The 21,527-nt window shown below is 39.0% G+C and overlaps 2 protein-coding genes across 5 annotated transcripts in view; one reads left to right on the forward strand and one right to left on the reverse strand.

The window, feature by feature from the left end:
* The first annotated feature begins 330 nt into the window (after positions 1-330).
* Positions 331-9,987, forward strand: LOC139695487 (ubiquilin-1-like). Its single transcript, XM_071594273.1, has 5 exons — positions 331-397; positions 2,592-2,833; positions 6,701-6,839; positions 6,920-7,033; positions 9,566-9,987. The coding sequence occupies exons 1-5, from the start codon at positions 331-333 to the stop codon at positions 9,970-9,972; spliced, it is 969 nt and encodes a 322-aa protein (XP_071450374.1). The 3' UTR covers positions 9,973-9,987.
* A 5,075-nt stretch (positions 9,988-15,062) lies between these two features.
* Positions 15,063-21,527, reverse strand: part of LOC139694942 (uncharacterized) — a 164,808-nt gene continuing 158,343 nt past the window's right edge. For 3 of the 4 annotated variants that reach the window (XM_071593461.1, XM_071593462.1, XM_071593463.1), the window contains exons 4-5: positions 20,023-20,147; positions 15,063-16,646 (exon numbers count right to left, since the gene is read on the reverse strand). In XM_071593461.1, coding sequence (XP_071449562.1) covers positions 16,359-16,646; positions 20,023-20,147 — 413 coding nt within the window. In that variant the 3' untranslated portion in view covers positions 15,063-16,358. Of the gene's footprint in view, positions 16,647-19,175; positions 19,910-20,022; positions 20,148-21,527 lie in introns of those variants that run through there. The other variant, XM_071593465.1, reaches the window with a different exon arrangement.

Here is a 21,527-nt window from a genome sequence, read left to right on the forward strand (position 1 = left end):
ACCCGAACCGACGCCTCAGGGGTGTAGTGGACCCCAGAGCGGTTTAAGGGAGCGCGACAAGACCCGAGCACCGGTCTCAAGTCCACAAACTCGGCCCGCATGTCCCGACAGAATTTCCACAGCCTTCCATTTAGAGACTCAATATGACTCCAAACGCAAGCACCGCAGTCAGTCCGCGGGACAATGCTGCATATGGACAGCCGTAAGTCCACACCAGATGCCTCCCGCACACGATCCACTTCGGATTTTAGGTCCCTAAAGGCACCCAAAATCTTTTCGGATCCATACCTGGAAGCATCGTTGATGCCGACATGGGCTACCAACCGCAGCATGGAGCAGTTCGTGCCTTGGACCGCCGCCCCCACTGCAGCCGTGGCGTTAGGAATTAACCCCCCAGGCATACAAAAGGGGGTTTCTCTGGTTCGTCACGTCCCTATCCGACCTCTCCCGCAATGGAGCCACCAACCGCCGGACGTTGGAACTCCCTAGCAATAAGATTCCCCCCTCCCAGCGCGACTACCCCTAGGGATGGAAGACGTCGAGGATCGGGGTGCGCTCTCGGCCGCGCAAACAGGCGTCTCGACGCCGTCCTCGGACAGCGCCGCGAAGCCGTTGCTGACAGGGATGGGGGCGGCCTCCACCACCCCCTCTCCCGGAATCGACCTCGCCGCTGCTCCGCGCCTCTTGGTCGCCACCTTCCACTCCTCTGGCCGAGGGGAAGGGGTCGCCACCGGGCGAGAAGCGCTGGCCACCGTCGCCTTCAAGACCGACTTATTAGCATTTGCACCCGGACGCACCCGGGACACCAAACTGGTGCTGCTTGCGGTCCGGGAGGCAACGGGGCGAGCCCCCGCGCCCGAGGTGGCCACACACCCCGTCAGCCTGGAGCAGAGCTCCGCCGCTATCCTCTCTAGCTCGGCGACGCGGGCCCTTAAGAGCTCGCTCTCCGCCGCTACTTTCGAGTCATGGACGGAGGACCTTCGGGTAGCCATCCTATTCTCGATTACTTTTGAAAAGTTAATATATGTTTTAACGCCTAGGTTTTACACTGTAATAACTCGAGTGGTGTGGAAAAGGCGCTCGCGAGGTACAAGTAGCTCAAGTAGGTGGGTAAGTCCGATATGTGCGTAAGTATAGGCTTATTGAAAATTAGTGGTCGAGTGAGGGTCGAGTACCCTCGCAGCGGGGGGTTAAGTAGCTGGTGGCTGACCCAAGGGAAAGGCTGTCGAGGCGGGGAAGGTGACCTTGGTTAAGGGCGAGGGGAGTGTACAATGGAGAGGGGAAACTAAGGAATTTAGGGAGAGTAGGAGAAGTGCAAGCATGCTACTACTGGTTTCGCGTGAGCTTTACAGCTAAATAATTTAAATACGAAGAGAAATGACAGCGGTAAAACAATACGTATAAACCGCGAGGAATACACTTACATCTACTAAGAGCTAGTATATATATGTATAAAAGGAAGCGGCACTCAAACACTGAGAAGACACAAAACTATATTTATATATAATAATAGATAATAATAGTATGTAACTCTAGAAATATACTTAAGAACTAGCAAGGATAATTAATGCAACACTCAAACACACCAAAACCAGGTAGATATACGAGTACGAGCTAAATACACATGCAAATCACAGGCAACTCTAAACACTGAACTTATAATTTATCTTAAATTTAATGCAAATTCCCTCCTACATAAGAAATAAGAATTTAATTCACGAATTTAAGGTAGTTGAATAATATCAACACCACAAAAATACGCTAAAAATAATATGCAAGGGCAAAGACAACTAGAACAACGATGTTACTATAACAATAAAACGCGAAGACAATACTACGTAAGGAAAATTGCTAATGTAATAATTTAAGAGACTCAAACAGTATAAATTCTAAAGTAGATAAAAGTTAAAACAGTTATCTAAGAACTACAATACAATTACTGGAGCAAACGATCAACTATCTCGGCAAAAAAGCTACATTCGGCTACTAAATAAGCCATTTTATTGGCGAAATTCGTCAAGCCATTAATTATAATTCACATTTTGTTTGCAATTGTAACACTGATTTGACTGGTATTAGCTCCCCGGTGTTTGAAGTGTTTGGGGGAGGGCCTGGAAATCTGCAGAATTGGAACTAGAGTCATGCATAGGGTTTGTAATATCTAATATTTGTGTTATTTTCTTGAAAATATTTTATTATAGCTATGATTATAGGTGTTATTGATGATAATAGCAATTACTTCAATAGGTTCCTTTCTTTAAAAGATTTTAAAAGAGTATCTCTTTCCCCATTAATAAACATTTTATTATTTGGATGAAACAGTCTCTCTTTATGCCATTTTCCCAACTTCATTTGGACTTTGTGTTTCTGTATTAATGCGCTGAGGGAGATTCTTTTTACCATCTTGAATATGCCAATGAGTCTTTTCTCATTTGTTTTAACTCTTCTTATTAGTTGTGCTTTAAAAAATAATCAACTTTTCATAACATATACAATCACATATAATTTACCTCTCTTATAATGTTGAGCCACTTCTACTATTATAACTGCTCAGTATGTATAAATAATGGCTATTTAATTTCTCTATGCAGCTGATGTAAATGCCACACCATTTGGGTTGGGTTCATTTGGAGGACTTCCAGGACTGGAAAGCTTAGGAATGGGATCGACCAACTTCTTAGACCTCCAGTCTCAAATGCAGAGAGAGTTCTTGGGAAATCCAGATATGCTCCGTCAGATATTGGATAATCCACTAGTCCAAAGACTTATGAATGATCCGGAAAATATGCGGAATCTCATTACGTCAAACCCACAAATGCAAGAATTGATGGAAGTGAGTATATTCCTAAACCCATAATGACATCTATTTCTATTTAATGTGTAATTATTTAATTTTTTTGCATAACTGATCAGTAAATCAATCAATGATCACTTAAGAACTGAGTTTGTAGGTCTGAATTTCAGTATCTGGAAAGGATTTTTGTAATGAGACTTTTTACAGTAAAATCATGTAAAATGTGTTCTCCTATTACAATCGATTCAATCCAGCTCTTTTTCCATGATGTAATTACAAACAATTCTAGGAACAAATTGAGTTGCCAGATGTCATATTTTCCTTTCTAGTTATTAAAAATGTAGAGTAAATTCAAAGGCTATTAGACAGATGTGATGACGATATTACGTCTATGGATTTGAATTAAATATATTAGAAGGGAAGCCTGGGAAAGTTGACGAAATCGCCATACCCTAAAAAAGCTTGAGAACACTGTGGAAAGTCTGAGACTTTTTTCAAAGGTGTAAAATTTAATTTTGTAACACATTTCAAATGACTTATTTTTCCCTTGTGAGCCACAAAACTTGAAGAAGTGATAATTTTTACAGCAGAATGGCCATGTGTATCCTATGAATATTATTGTTCTAGGTGTTGATGAAAATAATATTTTATAGTAAAAGTGCCCTTTGAATATCTCTTCAATATATTTAAATTGCAAATGTACTTTTAATAAACTTCGTTTCAACGTTATTTTCATCCAAGTCTAAACTGTAGATAAATGAAAACTAAAGAATTGGTTTCAATTTTATGAGAAATCTTGCTTCATAGTTTCTTTGTCGTGTCTGCTGGAACCCTTTGGAGCAACCTTTAAGGGGGGGTGTGTGTTAATGTCAGCAACTCTTTAGCACTGATGTACAGTAGTAACATCTAAAAACCTGTAATCCCAACATATTAGAAGAACCCAAAATTTTCCACTGTTGTAATGCAAATGAGAGGTACAAAACATTGAATTGCAAGGCAAACTTAGTGAAAAAATAGTAATTGAAAGTATTTTAAATGGTTTTTTTGAAGTCTGGGAATTTTGTGGCTAGATTTCACTGACCACCCAGTAAACGTTCTACCACGCCAGTGGGAAAGTAGCAGGGGGATGAAAAAATGCTAATTTTCCAAATTTATTCCAAAGAAGACAATGGCATGAGAATGTGACATCAGTAATGTTTCCCTAGACACCACTGTCATTGACATTTCTGAGGAAGTGTGTGAACAGAACATCAATTTGGCAAGATGTGCTGCATCATAGCCAGTTCATCGAAGCCATCCTTTCATATTGAAATGGAAGTGCAGCCATTGCCCTTAGGGTGACAGACCAGTTTCAAAGTTCAAGAGCTTACCTTTAAACCTCTAGATGATAGATGGGGGGCAATGCAGATTTGAAGACAAATTTGAGCACCATGAGTTACCAAACATTACTCAACTTATCCCATTTATTTCTCTCGTTCTTCCATGTTGCCACATTTCTAGTGGGATTGAATACACATATGAGCATTCTGCTGGAATCACAGACAAGAAGACAATGAACAATCATTGGGACATATTCTAAGGCCAGGTTTTATATTGTCTGGTTAGATCCAATGGTTAGCTGTTGTTGACATTAAACAAACGTGAAGGTTAATGATAGAACAGGTTTTATAAAGGAAATGAAACTGGTTGTGAGGAAATGGGATCTTAAACAAAGGAAAAGAATAGGTGTGTCAATTCTCATGCTCCAATGACATCATACAAAAATGAAACGAAAAATGCACATGACCCCGGAGGTATTTACAAAGTTTTCAAAAAAGTGAGTGAACATCATAAGTATAGAAACTAAGAGATGGGCCAACTTCATCACTGAGGAGTAAATGGACCTAGTGGAATTGATTTCAGAGAAGAAGAATGTATTAGAAAACAAGAAGAGGGATGCAGTGACTTGGAAACAGAAGGCAAGTATCTGTATCCTTTTAAATATTTTCTTGATAAGTTTATGACCAATGATTCATGTATTTACAATGCATATAAGCAGGAAGATGCATGGAAATACATAACAGCAACATTTAATGCACGAGTCAGTACACTCTGAACCTGGGAGCAGCTTTGTGTGATGTCAACCGTAAAAGCACTGAATTGTGATCATCAAGCAACGTTCTGCATGGGTGGTGGCATATGCAACCTTTGTGACAGGAAGTGTTCTTGTGGAGGAGAGGAATGAGCCTAAGCATTGTCACGTCTCCAATTCACCTCTTCAATCAAGAAGATGGATAGCCAACCCCAAGGCGAAAGACTTCAAAGGCGATAAAGTCATGAATGCTCTCCGCGAATGCTTGCCTCTTTCCCTCTCCCCCTGTACCCTGCACTGCAGTAGGTTTTGCCTGTCATCATTTCTCATGATGTGGCGTGCATATCAAAACGTAACTTTTTGCAAGTGGTCCCACAGTTGATTTGCGATGACAGTGAAGGTGTGAGTATTTGTCTACTCTTTTGATGGTTCCAAACACTCAGACTCCCAGTTCTATGTTGGAACTATGTTTATGACTTAAGATGTTTCATAAGTGTTCGCTCTTGTTAATATTAATATCAAGTCCTTATCAGTGACTACTGGTTGCTGGTAAGTCACCGAGCTGCTTTTAAGTTAATTATTACAGAATAGGAATAATTTTATTTATTATTAAATTTGTACAATATATTGATGTGAATATTTTTTTGATTGTACTTAAATATTTCCTGTTTTAGATTCATATATTTGCTCAGTAAAGAAAATTTTCCTGGTCTTGTATTTATTTTTGTTTCATTACTGTGTTATTAATCATATACTAAAAAGTTTGAAGTACCATATTTTCCCATCGATAACGTGTACCTTATGTAAAATGTGCACCCTGAACTTTGTGGTTATCATGAATTTGTATAGATACTGCGCGCCAGGGGCTTCATAGTTTTCTTGAATGTGTACAGATTCCGTGCATGTGTGTGTGTGTGTGTATATATATATATATATATATATATATATATATATATATATATATACACACATATATATGTGCCTAAAAATTATATATATAGCATGAAAAAATACGCCTAAATCCATATACTAATAGATGGTAACAGCCAATGAATATATGAAATCATAATTGCCTATGGTTATATCTATCGTAAGTTTACAGAAGATTAGAGCCAGGTGATTGAAATTAATTCCAAACAACAGAAGGATCAAAAAATAAACAATATTTTCAAGCCCACGCAGTATGCCGCCTTCTTTCTTATTCGCTGTGATATGTGAGTCGGAATAGGTAATAGGCTTTTGTGCCCTTTTATTTGCTTTATAAAGTAACTTTCAGCAAATTAAATATAAAAAAATAAGAGAATGAATGAATAGAATTTTCTTGTTTTGTTTGCTTGCTTTGTTAGTATTGGTGTTCAGCTGTTATAGACACCGTCCAACATCTATGAAAGTACCGCCTACATGGTGATTGTTTCAAAATGGAATTGAGTTAAGCAATTGTAATTAAGAATTTTCTCAAGAAAATTACCCATGGTGAAGAAATTTGTATACAGTGATGTTTAAGCTAGAAGTCCTAAATTTCGGGAAAGATGAAGGAAATTGCGAGGCTGCAAGGATTTATCAATCAATAATTCTTTTAAATCAAAGTTAAGTTCTAGTCGGGAAAAGTGGATGATGTCTGGTATGAAAGACTACACAGATACGCCAATGTTTGGCTTTTTTCAATTTGCATTACATAACGCACATCATCATTTTTTTCGATCATCTGAACATTTTTGAATGGACAACATGTGTTTTATTCATGGGAAAATACAGTATATTGTTGTATATTTTCCAACATTTTCAATTTGTTAAATGTGACAATTTATTAAATAATTACATTAATTTTGTTCCAGCGGAATCCGGAAATAACACATACGTTGAACAATCCAGATCTTCTGCGGCAAGCTATGGAATTGGCTAGGAATCCATCCATGCTACAGGAACTCATGAGAAGCCATGATAGAGCAATGTCTAATTTAGAGTCCATTCCCGGTAACCAAATTTGTAATATTTTCTTTTCTGGAGTGCATTGCAGAAGGGCCAGTGTTCTTGATTGGAATTTTCTTCCCCAGGTGGATATAATGCCTTGCAACGAATGTATCGTGATATCCAAGAACCCATGTTAAGTGCTGCAACGGAGCAGTTTGGAAGAAATCCTTTTGCTGCACTTGTTGAGAATGCATCTGGTGAGAGCAAGCAATTTCTCATTAAATTGTGCTCTTATTTGCACAGGGGCATTGGTATAATTGTATTTTGTAAAACTGATTAAGTGAAACCTATAATTATTGACTACTGGTAGTTCCCTACAAAATAGCTTGTAAAAAGTGCAGAAGGGTGGGGTGTAGTCCTTGGTACTGTAACCAGGGATCCTTGACATTTGTTTGCACCCAGGTGCCAGTACCAGTACTTGCTCTTTATTGGTATTGTAAGAAGCTTTTAGGGGTTGGTGCTTAGTGCAAGGAAGCTAGGTTTTGGTACTAGGTATCCGCGCCCGGGCTATGTTGCATGGACATCATCTTAGGAAATTTGGGAATTTAGGAAATTTCCTATTTCTTGGAAAATTCTGTGTAAAATGAGGGAAAAGGGCCTAATACTTAAAAAATTCAAGTAAATTCAGCTATCGTTGATGAGAAGTGAAGAACTCTTATTAATAATAAGTGTGTATGGAGCTTAAAGCTCACATGCAACCAAATGGGGACTGGCAGGTGCCATGCCCACCTCCGTCTGCGCACAAGACAGCAGTGGGTGGTAGGAACACTGAATGATACATCAGCGTACATCATCATTAGCAAATAGGCTGAATGGCATGAGATGGCTCACGATAGGTGAAGTTACTCTGCTTACACAAAACAAGAAATTGGAAAAGGATATCATTCTGCTAATTTGATTTCATCTAGAAAATTGGTAACAGTAGCAACCCTAGTAAATGTCATGAAGGTGTCAAGAACTTAGACCATAGCCAAAATGCATCAATTAAGCTATGGAATGGGAGGCTTATAGTTTTTAATCCAAGGCTGCTACAGGTGAAGTAGCATTTTTCCTGAGGTTTCCTGGTGCAGCCAATCCCCCATAAACCAAGCATTCCCATCTTCAGCCATTTGGGTTGAATTAGTGTCATATACAGGCGTTTTGTATTAATAATCTACTCTGTGATACAGATGTTTCTCCAAGCTGTGACATCTTATTGTAATTAATATCCTGGTACTATAAAAAAGGAAGTTAGAAGGTATGCAGAACAAAAAATTAGTTATTGTAAAAGTAGCCTGAGGTTCAGGATAGTTAACCTCATGTTAGCCAGGACTAAGGAATACAGTGGTGTGCAGTGCTAGGGTCCATCAAAAACCTACCCTAAGTTGCACTACTTCTTATAGTAATATAGGTGGTACTTTTTACTGAAATCGTATTTTTACAATTATTTTAATGCCAATAACTGGAAGCAGAAAATAACATCCGGTAATGCTAGTTTTTATGCTTTCTTGGTCTTATCATATATAGTTAAGTGACGAAAGGTAAATACTTATTATGATTATTGCTGTGGGCAGTTTACCCATCTGCTCATAGCCACAGTGGTTGGCTGGATTGGTCATGGCATTGTTTGCAATATCACTTAATTATGCGCCCGCACGTTGCTCACATGGGTTTTATTTGACTGCCTTCATGTCCACCAACGTTTAGGTGAGCATAAACTTTAGCAAATGCACAAGTTATGATAAATAATGAATGATATCTTCATTTATTGGAAAATTACATCTTTTGTATAACCATATTACAAGCATGGCAAAATGGCAAGGATATTCACAAATGCCAAAGCCCTGGGTGGAGGGGAAAATCTGTTTACTAGGCGGGAATCAAACCCATGGGTTGGCTGTTGAGGATGTCACTGCCTCCAAGGCCAGTCCCATGGGACTGACTGCTGTGATTGGCAGGCTGAGGGGAAAGGGGATGACTGAAGCGCCACTTTCTCAGCTTTAGTTGCCTGTGGTCTCTTGGTTTTCACCATTTTAGTGTGACGAAATCGAACCTTTTGAGTTTTGATTAGAGAACATTTTCTAAAAGAGCTATGTCATGGGGGATCGCTATGGTGCAGTGGCTAACATACAGGTTTCCTACTGAGAGGGCCCAAATCCTGGAGATAGCAAATATGTTTCAGTGGAATCCCCATCCCTACCTGAGGTGCTTTGTGGAGAGCACTTTGAGTGAGTACGATGTCTGTCGGATGGGACGTAAACTGTGGACCCCCTCGGCACCTTTCATTAAGAGTAGGCTGATGAAACGCCGAGTTTCTCTCCACCCTTACTTTCTAATCCATCCCTAGTGGCGCAAATGACCTTAGCTGTCGGTTGCCTCCCATAATAGCTACTACTAGCTTTATCATGCGTCCATTGGAATGCATTTGTTTGCAGTATATGCAAATGTTAAGTGAAAGGTAGCACGTTTTTCAGGAAAATTTCAGTTGTTGGGTTTCAGTGAATGAGTTGCCACCAATTAATGGTAAAGAGTTGCATGCACTGGTATCTTGGACAAGAATTGCCAGTATTTCTTGTTACTTGCATGCCATTTCCAACCTGTCACTCATTGACATGATAGAAGGTTACAGGGATTGGTGCCTCTAGCAAGAAAGCCAGGTATCCACACCTTGGCACCAGTGCATAGGACAATGATTCAAGGGAATACTTGGTGTCTAGGTGCCAATCCCTGGTTTTGTTGAATGTTTTCAGACATACCCAACAATCCTCAGCAAGGGCAGGAGAACCGGGACCCCCTGCCGAATCCATGGTCGGGTGGGGGAGGTGGGGGGAGTGGGTCTACCGAGGGCAGGAGGCCGGCAGGGGGCAGTGGGCCAGCAAGCGTGACACCTGGCGGGAGATCGGGCCTGCTGAGCACCCCTGGGATGCAGAGCCTCATGCAGCAAATGACAGAGAACCCACAGCTGATGCAGAGCATGCTCAGCGCCCCGTACACCCAGTCCACGCTGCAGGCTTTTGCATCTAACCCAGAACTTGCCACCCAGATCATGAACGCCAATCCAATGTTTGCAGATAATCCTGCCTTGCAGGTATGCTACAATCGAGCCAGCCTTGCATGGCCTCGGACTGCTATTAAGGTCGCATCACATTGGGCGTAAGATCATTGCTCGAGAACTACCCAGCTCAAGTCCAAAATCATTTTTGTCATCCACACCAATTACACAAGAGGAGGGAGTAAAAAGCTTCGAATATGTCGTGCCAAATGTGATGATACTGGCTATGCTCTTTTAAATTTCTCATAATTTCGTGCATATGCTTGTAACTTAAATTAATGCTTCTCCAGTCAAGTTCTAAATTTACGTTCTTATTTTCAATGTGAACTGGCCCCTAGTTTTTTCAAGCTCTTTTGATTTATTGCGTATTAATTTTGTTTTCAATGTAACTCCGGGAACTTTTTCATGCTGAATTATCGCAGTAACTAGTAGTTCCCCAATAATGTATGCCATGGACTGGGCTTCTTTGTGTTGCATCAAATCCTGATGATCTACCCTTAGGATTGCTCCATGAATGAAGCTTTGTGATAATTAATTCATCCTGGTAATTTACTATTTCTTGGGAGGGTTTTCAATGGCCAATGGTGTTGAACAGGGGAGGGACACGGAGTGCGGTGAGGATTGAAAAGAGGGAAAAATAGTGATTCATGGGACTTGATCTGTCACTGAAGATTCCCTACAGTGTCATTGGTGCTTGCCTGCAGCACCGGCTGGATGTTGGTGGCACTGGTCACGATGTTCAAACAGCGAGAGATAAAGGGTGGCCACTGGGATAGAACACGTGCCGTATGGTGGAAGGTATGGGGGGGTGGTGGGGGGGGGAAAAGTAATTCGAGGGGAAGGGGAGAGAGCTTTTGTCCGTCCGTTTACCTTCCACCACGTGGCCATCCCCACTGCGGTGACCTCTAGATCAAGTCGAAAACCGTCAAGTGAACATTTTTGTAATTAAACCATCTCTCCTCCTACAGTAAAAACCTACCCGTACCAAATTACCCACCTATCCTATCCCTTCTGGTACAAATGACCTTGGGTGTCGTTTGCCTCCCCTAATAACTACTATGGTTGTTTTATAATTCAAAGGACAATGAAAATTGGGCTGGATATCTTGGGGGGGGGGGGGGGGAGGGAGAGGATGTGGTAGTCCGGTGGTTAGAATACCTATCTACTGGCCATAGGGCCTGGGTTGGATTCTGGGCGATGCCTCTGATCACCCCCGATTTCACCCAAACTGTGTGATCTTTTGGGTCTCACACCTTACTGAGAAATCACAGGTGACACCCGGAGAATAAGGAACCCCCACCCTGATATTTGCATTAAACATGCTGTTGGGCCTGGAATTGGGAGAGCTCTATCCTTACCTATCAAACCTACCTACAGCTTAATTACTGTGACACAATTATTTTTATTGGTATTCCTCCAGATAAAGTAGGTTATCTGGGCTCAAAATAAATGAACATCAAAAATTAAGTTGATTCCATATTTGGCCAGTGAAATCATGATGCAGCTACATAAATACCCCATGATCCACTGAACAGGTGTGTGGCAAGGCGGGCAAGCACCAGTTGGGATGGGCATGAGTATTGGGATGCTATGAGTATGGGCATTGGGATGCTAAACCAATCAGGTAGCCGGAGAGAAGAAAGCAGATGCCTGGGGAAGGATGGATTTTTAAAAAGGACCCCTGATACAGATTCAAATAAATTTATAATATGATACACCAATTAAAATAATGCAGTGTGGGTAGTCAAATACTTATTTGTTGCATAGTAAAACTATGTATTTTTATTCACCTTAAAAGAGGATATGGCATTCTCAGGGATAATGAATGTGAGGGATAAAAAAAGGGAAGTTACGGATAGTGTAAAAATGTTTAAATTGTTGTTTTAAATGCTGTTGAGAACTGTAGATTTTGTGAAATCAAAAATTTTAAAGGAAGCCAGAGAAATATTTCAAAGTTACATTTTTTAAAAAGTATATCACAATGTTTAAAAAAATATCTACCTATCATTACGATGGTAGTTTCATTAAATTTTTGAGTTGGTGGAGAGATGAGAGCGTGGCCGTGGTAATCCCAAAAATGGGTGCGCGAGAGTTAACTTGCTTGTGTTTAAAGAGTCTCATTTCTCAATTTTTTTATCTCTGCTTCCAAAAGCCTTGTATGTACCTGTCCTTTTTGCTTTCCTTCTTTGTTAACTGTTATCTATAAATAGAGCAGTTGCCTTTGCTTATGTTTAATGAACTTAAATATAATAAATTAATGAGAATTAAGAGTCACCAAAATTCACGTTTTGTTATTTTCAAAAAGCTAATTTCAGGATAAAATCAGTGAAAATCAGCGGCTGAATTCATTTGATAAATTGATATTTTCCGGGGCAAGAAGTAATAAATGGGGGGCCTGTAAATACCAGGCATGACTTAAAGATTGCAGTATTTGTTTGAAAAATATCACTATTAGAAACTATGCAATCTATAAAGCATGTTTCAAGTTTGAAGAAGCTATGTTGTTTAGTATTTGTGTGGAAGCCATCAATGGTGAAAGTTTTCAATGAATTTGTGAAAATGGAGAAAATTGGCCATTATTATCTGATACATTACTTTTATTTGAAAGGCCTCAGCCCAACCAATATAAAAGCTGAACTCGAGCAAAACCAGTGTCGTGAAGAAGTTTGAATTGAGTGTTTAGCAAAGTTTCACAGCAACATAGCAGAATTTTCATGCGCATAAATTAAACATGGGTCTATTACTTCACACCCGGGACAGAAGAACAATCAAAACAATGGATTCAAAAGGGACAATCGGCTCCTAGAAGGCAAAGACCGTTCCATCTGCAGGCAAGGTCATGGCATTGGTTTTTTGGGATGAATGTGGGATAATTTTCATTGACTGTCTTGAAAAAGGAAAAACTATCAACAGCTAGTATTATGAGAACTTATTTGCAACATTTGAGTGAAGAAAGCAAGAAAAAGCGGCCGCATTTGGCTAAGAAGAAAGTTTTGTTTCATCAAGACAACGCACCAGCTCACAAATCCGTTATTGCAATGGCCAATATTCATGCATTGAAGTTTGATTTGCTACCTCATGAACCCTATTTACTGGATTTAGCCCCCTCTGATGATTTTCTGTACGCAAACTTGAAAAAATGGCTCTGTGGTCAAAGATTTTCCAACAGTGCCGGCAGTTAATGGCTATTTTGAGGAGCAAGTCAGTTGTTATTATAAAAACGGTATCGAACTTGTTGAACATTGCTGGAAAAAGTGTATATAGAGCTGAAATGTGATTATGTTGAAAAAAAAAATATTTTTTTCCAAAAATTTTGTGTATTCTTGGTTGAGTCGGGTACTTCTGGGATTGCCCTCACATATATATACATACGGTGTGCAGCAACATAGCTTACTTTTTTCAAATGGGAAATGCTTTCAAAAAAGGAAGTTATGTAGCTGCGCCCTGTATAACTCCAATAAGTATAACGGAAATCAGGTATGACCTAAAGTTTATGACCGTCATAGTGGTAGGCATGGATACTTCACTATTGTATAATTAATGATTTGAGGTATGATTGAAGTATTGAATGCTATTTTCCTTATTTGTTTAATGCAGTCTTGCCCTTCTTGTATGGTGTGTTAGGCAGCCATGGTGCTAGATTTCACCCTGCACCAAATGGCAGCACATTTGGCTAGGGGGTGGGTGGGCCCCTGCCATGAACTTTGCCATTGGCATCCATTTACCTACGAGACTGGCAGGGAAATGGAGATGAGGCATCATCCGGCCTGGGTGTATGAAAGGCTTCACACTCATGTCAATCCTGGAAAAAAATCAGGGCCTCGGGCATTCCATGAAATGAATGTTCATACCTAATTAGAATGCATGCTACTTTATTCAAGGCTAAGATTGCTTTGAACTGATTTCTTATTACTGGCTATGTGGAGATGAGCATTCAGGAGATGGATCGTGGCATGAATGTGAATAATGATTACATGCGGTTGGTTTGAATCCTTTCGGCTCCTCGATGAAAGAAACAGGAGACAAGAAAGTGCAATTGGGAATTTTAAGGGGGGCATTGTAAATAAATGAAAGGACTAACTTCCTCACCAAACTCCTTCCTTCCTAACTAAATGGGGGCATTGAATGACCACTTTCAATCCTTCAGCAGACACTTGCCCGGCCTGAAATCTCGTTTCTCTGAATAGGCCAAGAATTTTCAACTGAACTGAATGAGTGAGCATATTTTGGTTTTCCACACAGGGCCTGCCCATGGGCCAATGTTATTTATACATGTGCTGGCATAATCACTAAATTAAAGGGAATTGACTCTGAGAGACACTTAATTTTACTTGAACACCTTGGAATATCAGTGACAGGCCTTCACACACTTGTCAAGATAAGCCATTCCTATTTTCTCTGGGCCTTTGAAGATGTTGGATGGAAGGAAATGAAATGAGAGGTGAATTACCTCAAATAGGCCTTACCAAGCACCATGGTGGGACTGAAACATCCCACTGTGTTTCCTTCAACAGACTGTGAAAGCATCAGCCACAGCAGTCTCTCTTCCTCTCACAGGCAAGCACATGCTTTTGAGAGACTTTCTCATCCCAAAGGTAATGCTAAAGAGGCAAAGTATTGGTGGCACTCAGACTGCTTTTAAGACATTCAGCCATCTGGGAGATGCAGCATGAAAGCAGAGGTTACTCCCCACATTTTGTTTGATTGATTCCCTGAAAGAGCTAGGTTTTTCTCAATCTTCTAATCTCATGTTTGTTCAGTCAAAAAATACCAGGAGGTTAATAAATAATTAACTTGATATCAGATGTAGATAGGCTCCATGAAGTTCACAAGGGTACCCATCTCGGCGAGGGGAAGTATTTATTTAATCTACAGGCATGTTCTCTGACAAAGTGCATACGGCATTTCAAAGTTGTACCTCACCCTCTACTGGAGAAACTGGCATTTTAGACAGTTGGGCATTACTGATATTACAGGAATACAGTCTTAATTAGAGATTGATTCATAGTGTGTTCTGTCGGAGAAGTCCAGATATTCTGACAAGTAATGGCCCCACACTTTTGGCACCCAGGAAATTTTAATGTGCTTGTGCTCGGGTATGGAGCAATTTTCTATGCAAAAACCTTGTGCCCCCAAGATGGGGTCGGGGAAAGGTAAGTAAAATAAGATGGTAGACATTTTTTTCATCTCTTGTATTTGGATTCAGTAGACTTGCAATGAAATGCACTTGTACTAGAAAGAGTTTGGATAAATTAAGAAATATATTCTAGACTTACCAGTCATATAGAATAATTCAGCACAGTAGAGTATTTACAGAAGATTTACATGAATTAAAATAATATTTAAAGTACACTACAGCATCACTACATTATAGAGATTGCTCAATTTAATTTTCTACTTTGGCTGCTTTAACATCTTGGTCAATTGAATTAGGATTTTTGTACTAATAAATGGTATGAGTGAAAATTCCAGGCCTTTGGACCTTTCATCAACAGCACTGGGCCCACATTGAAATCCCTGATTGAATTACTCTTTACAGCAATTAATGGTCTCTTTTATTTGAATAAGATTCTCCTGTTTGATTCGAGTACTCTACCTCTGTATTGCAAGTGGTGACTTAAGATATTTTGGATGTTTTAGAATGGAATTATGCCTTCTTATTATGATTTTCTTCACTGATCTTTCATGATATTTCAATGAAACTGAAAAATATATACTCTGATTTCATGACTTTGAAGTAATAATCTCACCGGAAAAAAATCATGTGTCATGTTATCATAAAAATTTACTCTTTCATCAGTCTTCAAAAGAAAGGAAACATGTGGTGAGGAGTCATTATAAATGTCCTTGAGTATATTTAACTATTTAACTTGATTATTTCAGGACTGATACAAAATTAATCACGAACCTTTTGCACCCAATCGATAAGGTCACACTTGAGGCAAGGATATAGATTTAATCATTCTCTTTTGAATGACTGTAGGTGTATGATTGCCGATGAAGTTTGTAGTTTTTTTTAACACTGTAGCTAACTTCTATTTACATTTGTAAAGATCACAGAAGGGCACGTACTCAATGTTTGCGGTTGAAAGAAGAAACATGAAAACTCAGCATCACACTGTCACCTCTGTTCTTAGATGTCATCGACCATTTCAAATCATACAAAAATATCCCTTTTGTTTAAATATAGAGTTGTTTAATTTCTGCACCATCTTGCAACCCATCACAATTTTTTTCAGGTTCACTTTTGTTCCTAGCACCAAAACCAGTTCTGTAAGTTTTGATTTCCTGATTCAGGGCCTGGAATGCTTGTGAGAACTGGCTTTTGTCCGGCAGGCTTTTCCTGCCTGCCTGATCACAATTGGGTCCACCTCAAGCCATCAAGAATTCACTTCAGTTTCCCATTGTACTCGTCAACGGATGGCAATGGATCCATTGCAAGCGCAACGATTCCTGAGGAGTGAGTGATTTCTTGGTGAGCACCCTTCCTATCACACGAGAGTGGACAACTCGTGGGGGGGCGTGGCCATGGACATGGAGAGGGCACTCAGGTCAAGCGTGGCCGCAGGGACGACCCCGTTGCTGCTAGAGGGCATACCGGATGAGAGGATGGTCGTGGAGCCGCCCGCGTGGCCTCCCCCACTGCTGCTCATCCCACTCCGAGAGACTTTCATTTCGGCGAGGGCAGCCAGGGGCGAGAGGGGGTCGGGCGATGGCGATTCCAAGTGGTGCTGGTGGTGGTGCTGTTGGACGACCATCCGTGCTGCATTTGTCTTCTCCTGTAGCATTTCTTTTGTTATGTGCATGTGCTTCTCATTTGTTTGAACAGCAGGCAACTGAATGATGAGCCACATTTATTGCTTTACCAAGTGATCCTAAACCCCTGCTAAGTCATTGACTCAAAGAATTTCAATGCCAAAGGAACTTGACCCTACATCTTTGGCACCCAGGAAATTTTAATCCGTGTATATGTGTGGTACTTGTACCCTGATTAAGGTGGCTGGGACCTCAAAAACATCAAAGTGAATTGTGTTTTGGTTTATATTTGCAATTTTTTATGATTATTAAATGCATGTGAGATGTCTCACACAATTTATTTCATCATAAATTGATAAGTGATATTTCTATCTCCACTTCAAAACTCATTAAAAACCTCTTAAAAGATCATTGAAGGTATCATATTTAGGTGCCATTTTGATAAGTACAAGAAATGTGAATCGTTCAACATATTTAGAATTTCATATGAGTGATTTTGGAACATAATTTCTTATCCATACAAAAGGTTTTATTTTCCATTGCAGTTATGTGGGAGTAATTGTATTTCACAAGCACTTTGCATTTGAGAGCTACTAAAATATATACTATTCTATAAAAATTTTGAAACCGTCTTCAAATGAGGAAAGTCTAGGGTTAACTCCAATGCCTATGACTTTTGTCTGTGGTGTCTCCACAATGAGATTAGAATGATAGCCTAAGACAAGAGAATCATTTAATAATGACTTTAAGGTAAGGTATTGTCTGCTGTATAAGATAATTTTGAATAGATAATATTTTATCGTAGTCACTGTATTCCCTGAAAAATGTGGCTTAACATTCTGTTGTTCAAAAAGCATAAAATCTATAAAAAACCTTAATAATAAATATGCAAGAATAAATAAAACAGTAATATGACTCAAATAATTGAGACATGAAGCTCAATCACATCTTTCTGTTGTGAAACAATAATGTTAGTTATTTTTTAAGAAAATAATGTTGAAAAAATGAAAAATTGCTACCTATTTAGCAGAAAACTTTTAGAAAAATTTAAAGCCGAAGGTTTTTTTGAAAACATCACTCCTATGAAAAAAATTCATACTCATTTACAGCATATAAGAAAAATAAGTTAGTATTTTGAGGGGTAGGCCTCAAAATATTCTTTGATAGAAATGGATTTACCATGACTATGCCTGTACAGGCAACTCTATGTGAAAATAGGTAATTGCCCAGACATCTTCACAATAAAAGAGACTCCTGAAAACTACCAATACCTATATACATTTATCATTAGCAAGCTAATTTAGGCCTTTGACCTTTCCAGTGCTCTAATATGCTTTGAGGGGAGATTAAGGCCTTGAGAGAGAAACAGTGAGAAACAAAGGCTCTTAGGCCCCGTGGGAAAAACAAATTTATGCTGATATATTTGAAAAACCTTGGCAGTCATTTTAAAAATTGTTACTGAAAGGCATGGCTTCAGCAAAGATGGTCTCCCAGGGAATGCATAGAATTCAAAGGAATAACATGTAAGAATCAACCATAACTACATCATTTTAGGTAACTAACACCTAGCCATAATCATAGCGATTGCTTTGGGCAGAAAAATGGTGAACATAATGTTTTTCAGCCAAACCAATGTGCTGACTCTCAACCCAAAATCTGACACTGTAATATGTTGAAATATGACATTTTGCTTTGGTGTGTAAATTGATCTTAGTTGTCAGAGCACTTAAAAAAACCTTAAATGCCAGAAGGCATAGAAATAGTTTTGCAAAATTGCCGAGGAATCTCACCAGTTTGCCTAGGACTTGGCTAACATTCTTCCAGATGCCAAAATTATTCATCTTGAAATTGTTTACTCATAATCTACAGAATAGACCTTCCACTTTGAATGCTGGGGTATCAGGAAGATTTGCTGTACCTTTGAAAGTGTTTTGTCATTACTTAGGGTGTGATTCTGTAGCTTTCACCAGAATTGCAAACGTCGACAACCACAAACTTTCAATGATGTCTCTCTCTTGCTTAAAATATACAATGTTGTAGGTAACTAGAAGTGAATAGAATTTTTTCTTCTTTTATAGCTCTAAAAACATTAACTACCTCAAACTGACTATTCCCATCTAAAAAAAATCAGGGATTTATTTAAACATTATACTGGGATTCTTATATGCTGTAAAATTCAGAATATGAAATTGCAAAACAAGTATAGTGGGCTAATTATTATTGACATTCTTGGTCCTTTTTGATAGTATTTTTTATTATATTATGAAACGTGGGTAGGCATTTACTTATTTTTTTCATTGGTGTTTAGATCCTAGGGTTGCCACCGCGAACTCTACTCAAATAAGGCATTTCCATCGAAACAATTACATACATGAAGAAGTCACATCAGATCTATTTGACATCCAATAGTGTGTCCTCACAACTACTGACTAACATGCATTTCTGTGAACTAAAACCAAAAAGGAATAAAAGTGATTCAGGATAGGTTAAAACATTTTCAGATGAATTCAGATTTATTGAAGATAGTTCTACATGCATAAAGTTAACCAATATTTATTTTTATATGCTTTATTAAGTTTATACAAGTGAGAGTTTTGCATAGTAAACTTTAATTTTTAGAAAGCCTTATAAATTTACAAAGGTTATTCCATTACCACTTAGGGACAGAAGAGAAGGGGGGATAATAGTCAAAAGGCAACTACCATGTAGCACTTAATGGGGTGCATGCTCTGCATTGTATGTTATTCTTCACGCTACAACAATGAAACTAGTCATACTCTAAACTACTCATAACTAGGAATAATGTATCCACTCAGTGAATGAGTTTTTTAAGACAAAAATATTTAACATTAAAACCAAATACCATCACACTGTCTAATTCTACTGATAGTTAGGTCCCTCATGATCTCATCGACCTTTTGGCCCGAGAAACATCTTCTACATAACAGTCACAAAATGAAAGTATATTTATTGAAACTTTTTCAGAATATCATATCATTTTTACTTTCATAAGTGATATTTACAATACAGATTTTATTCAAACATTAGGAAACTTGGCATAATGTGTTTTAGATTCCTGAGACTTAAGGACTATGGCAACCCTATTGGATCTTAAGTAACTCTGAAAAGTTTCATCACCCAACAGTTAACATCAAAGTCTTGAAACAATTCTAACATATAAACTAGTTTTTTTAAATCCATAAGTTCTTGAAATTATGGCCTCACTGCTGCCTCACAAGACATAATATTACTTCCTTTATAATTGAAACTTTTGATTTTTTCTAACCTAAAAAAAATAATAAACATCATTTAACTAGTTGGCAAGAGTCACTATCTTGAAAGACAAGACAGCTAATATTAGGGTCATAATATTTCACTCTGAATGGCTGTAGTTTTCACCTTTTGCCAAACAAAGACGTTGTGGACCATTGCACAGCCACAGAAGATGATCCCAAGTCCAATGAAAGCACTCGTTATTATCGCTGGTGTTGAGTGGAATTGGATGAACGTATACAAAATGATTCCTGTAAATGAAATTCAACATTAAAATTTTTCAGTCTGCAGTCAGGAAAATTTTGCATTATAAATTCTAAAATATATTGAGCATACTTAAATTACACTCATGCATTGACAAATCAACTATAATTTTGAAAATTTCATTCTAAGTAGATTGAACTGCTCATTTTCTTCATTTATTCAAAGGCTATCAGGTTTTTCAAGACAGAGGAAGGCCATATTAAACATTAATACATGAAGAGGCAGAACAGTCTATCTATCTTGGTATTTTTTTGGACCAGATTGAAGTGTGAGCCTTCAGCAGGAGCCCTGGGCACTTGGATCTCTTCATACATTGCACCAACCCATTTTTAACCCGCATGCCAAATTCAGACATGAGACAGGACAACCACGGCACAAGGTATGGAGGTCAGCCATTCAATCACCTGATCTGGGTCCACATTGATAGTGCATTGATTAACTTCAGTGATCCCATGGGAATGGGTGTGTCAATGTAGATGAGATGAACCCTGGCATTACACATTACTATACTCCTAAGCCAAACTCACATGACACAAACACCCATAAAACTAATTCTACATTTGGTAAAAGCCCATTCTTAAGCCATGCATACTTTTAACCTCCCTTAATTCCATCCAAAATGACTATTCTTCTCCTCCATATACCTTATTTTCCCAGCTATCTCCACCCTATTTTCTCAGATATCTCCATCCTACTTTCACAGCCATCTGCACCCTATTTTCCAAGCTATATCCACCCTATGATCCCAGCTTTATCCACCCTATTATCCCAGCTATCTCCACCCTATGATCCCAGCTTTCTTTACTCTATTTTATCAGCTATCTTTACCCTACTTTCCCAGCATCTAAACCCATGTTCAGCATCTGAGGGCCTCTCACCATAATCTCCTGCATACAATTGTATTGCATTTGGATTTCTCTTACACCCACCTCTCTTCTCCATCTCTAGAACTTACTTCTTTGTTTTCCTTTCTATACATTTTATTTTCTCCCTTTTACACCACATCCACATTCTGAAAGCCTATTCTCTTGCCTTAACAAACAAGTTTCTCAGACATTCAAAACTACACTCCATATTTAAGTGTTCACTCTTCTTTTTTTAAACCTTTACTTGAGGTGGCTAACATCAACTTCTGACTCTTTGTAGACCATTCTTTTCCAGATTCAATCTTCTCTTAACATTCGTACTTCTCTGGCCACCCTCTTCAAAACACTTCTTAAATAGGCGATCATCCATCCTGCCCCATGCCTCCATCCATCACCTTGACACATGTATTGAAAAGAATGGTGGGCCATCCCCGTCTCACTCCCCTGCCCATCCTCACACTTGACTCTCCATCCATGCCTGGTGCAGTCTCATACATGTAC

Source organism: Hetaerina americana, unplaced genomic scaffold (assembly GCF_022747635.1).
Source record: "Hetaerina americana unplaced genomic scaffold, ioHetAmer1.1.p SCAF_6, whole genome shotgun sequence".
Classification (NCBI taxonomy): Eukaryota; Metazoa; Arthropoda; class Insecta; order Odonata; family Calopterygidae; genus Hetaerina; species Hetaerina americana.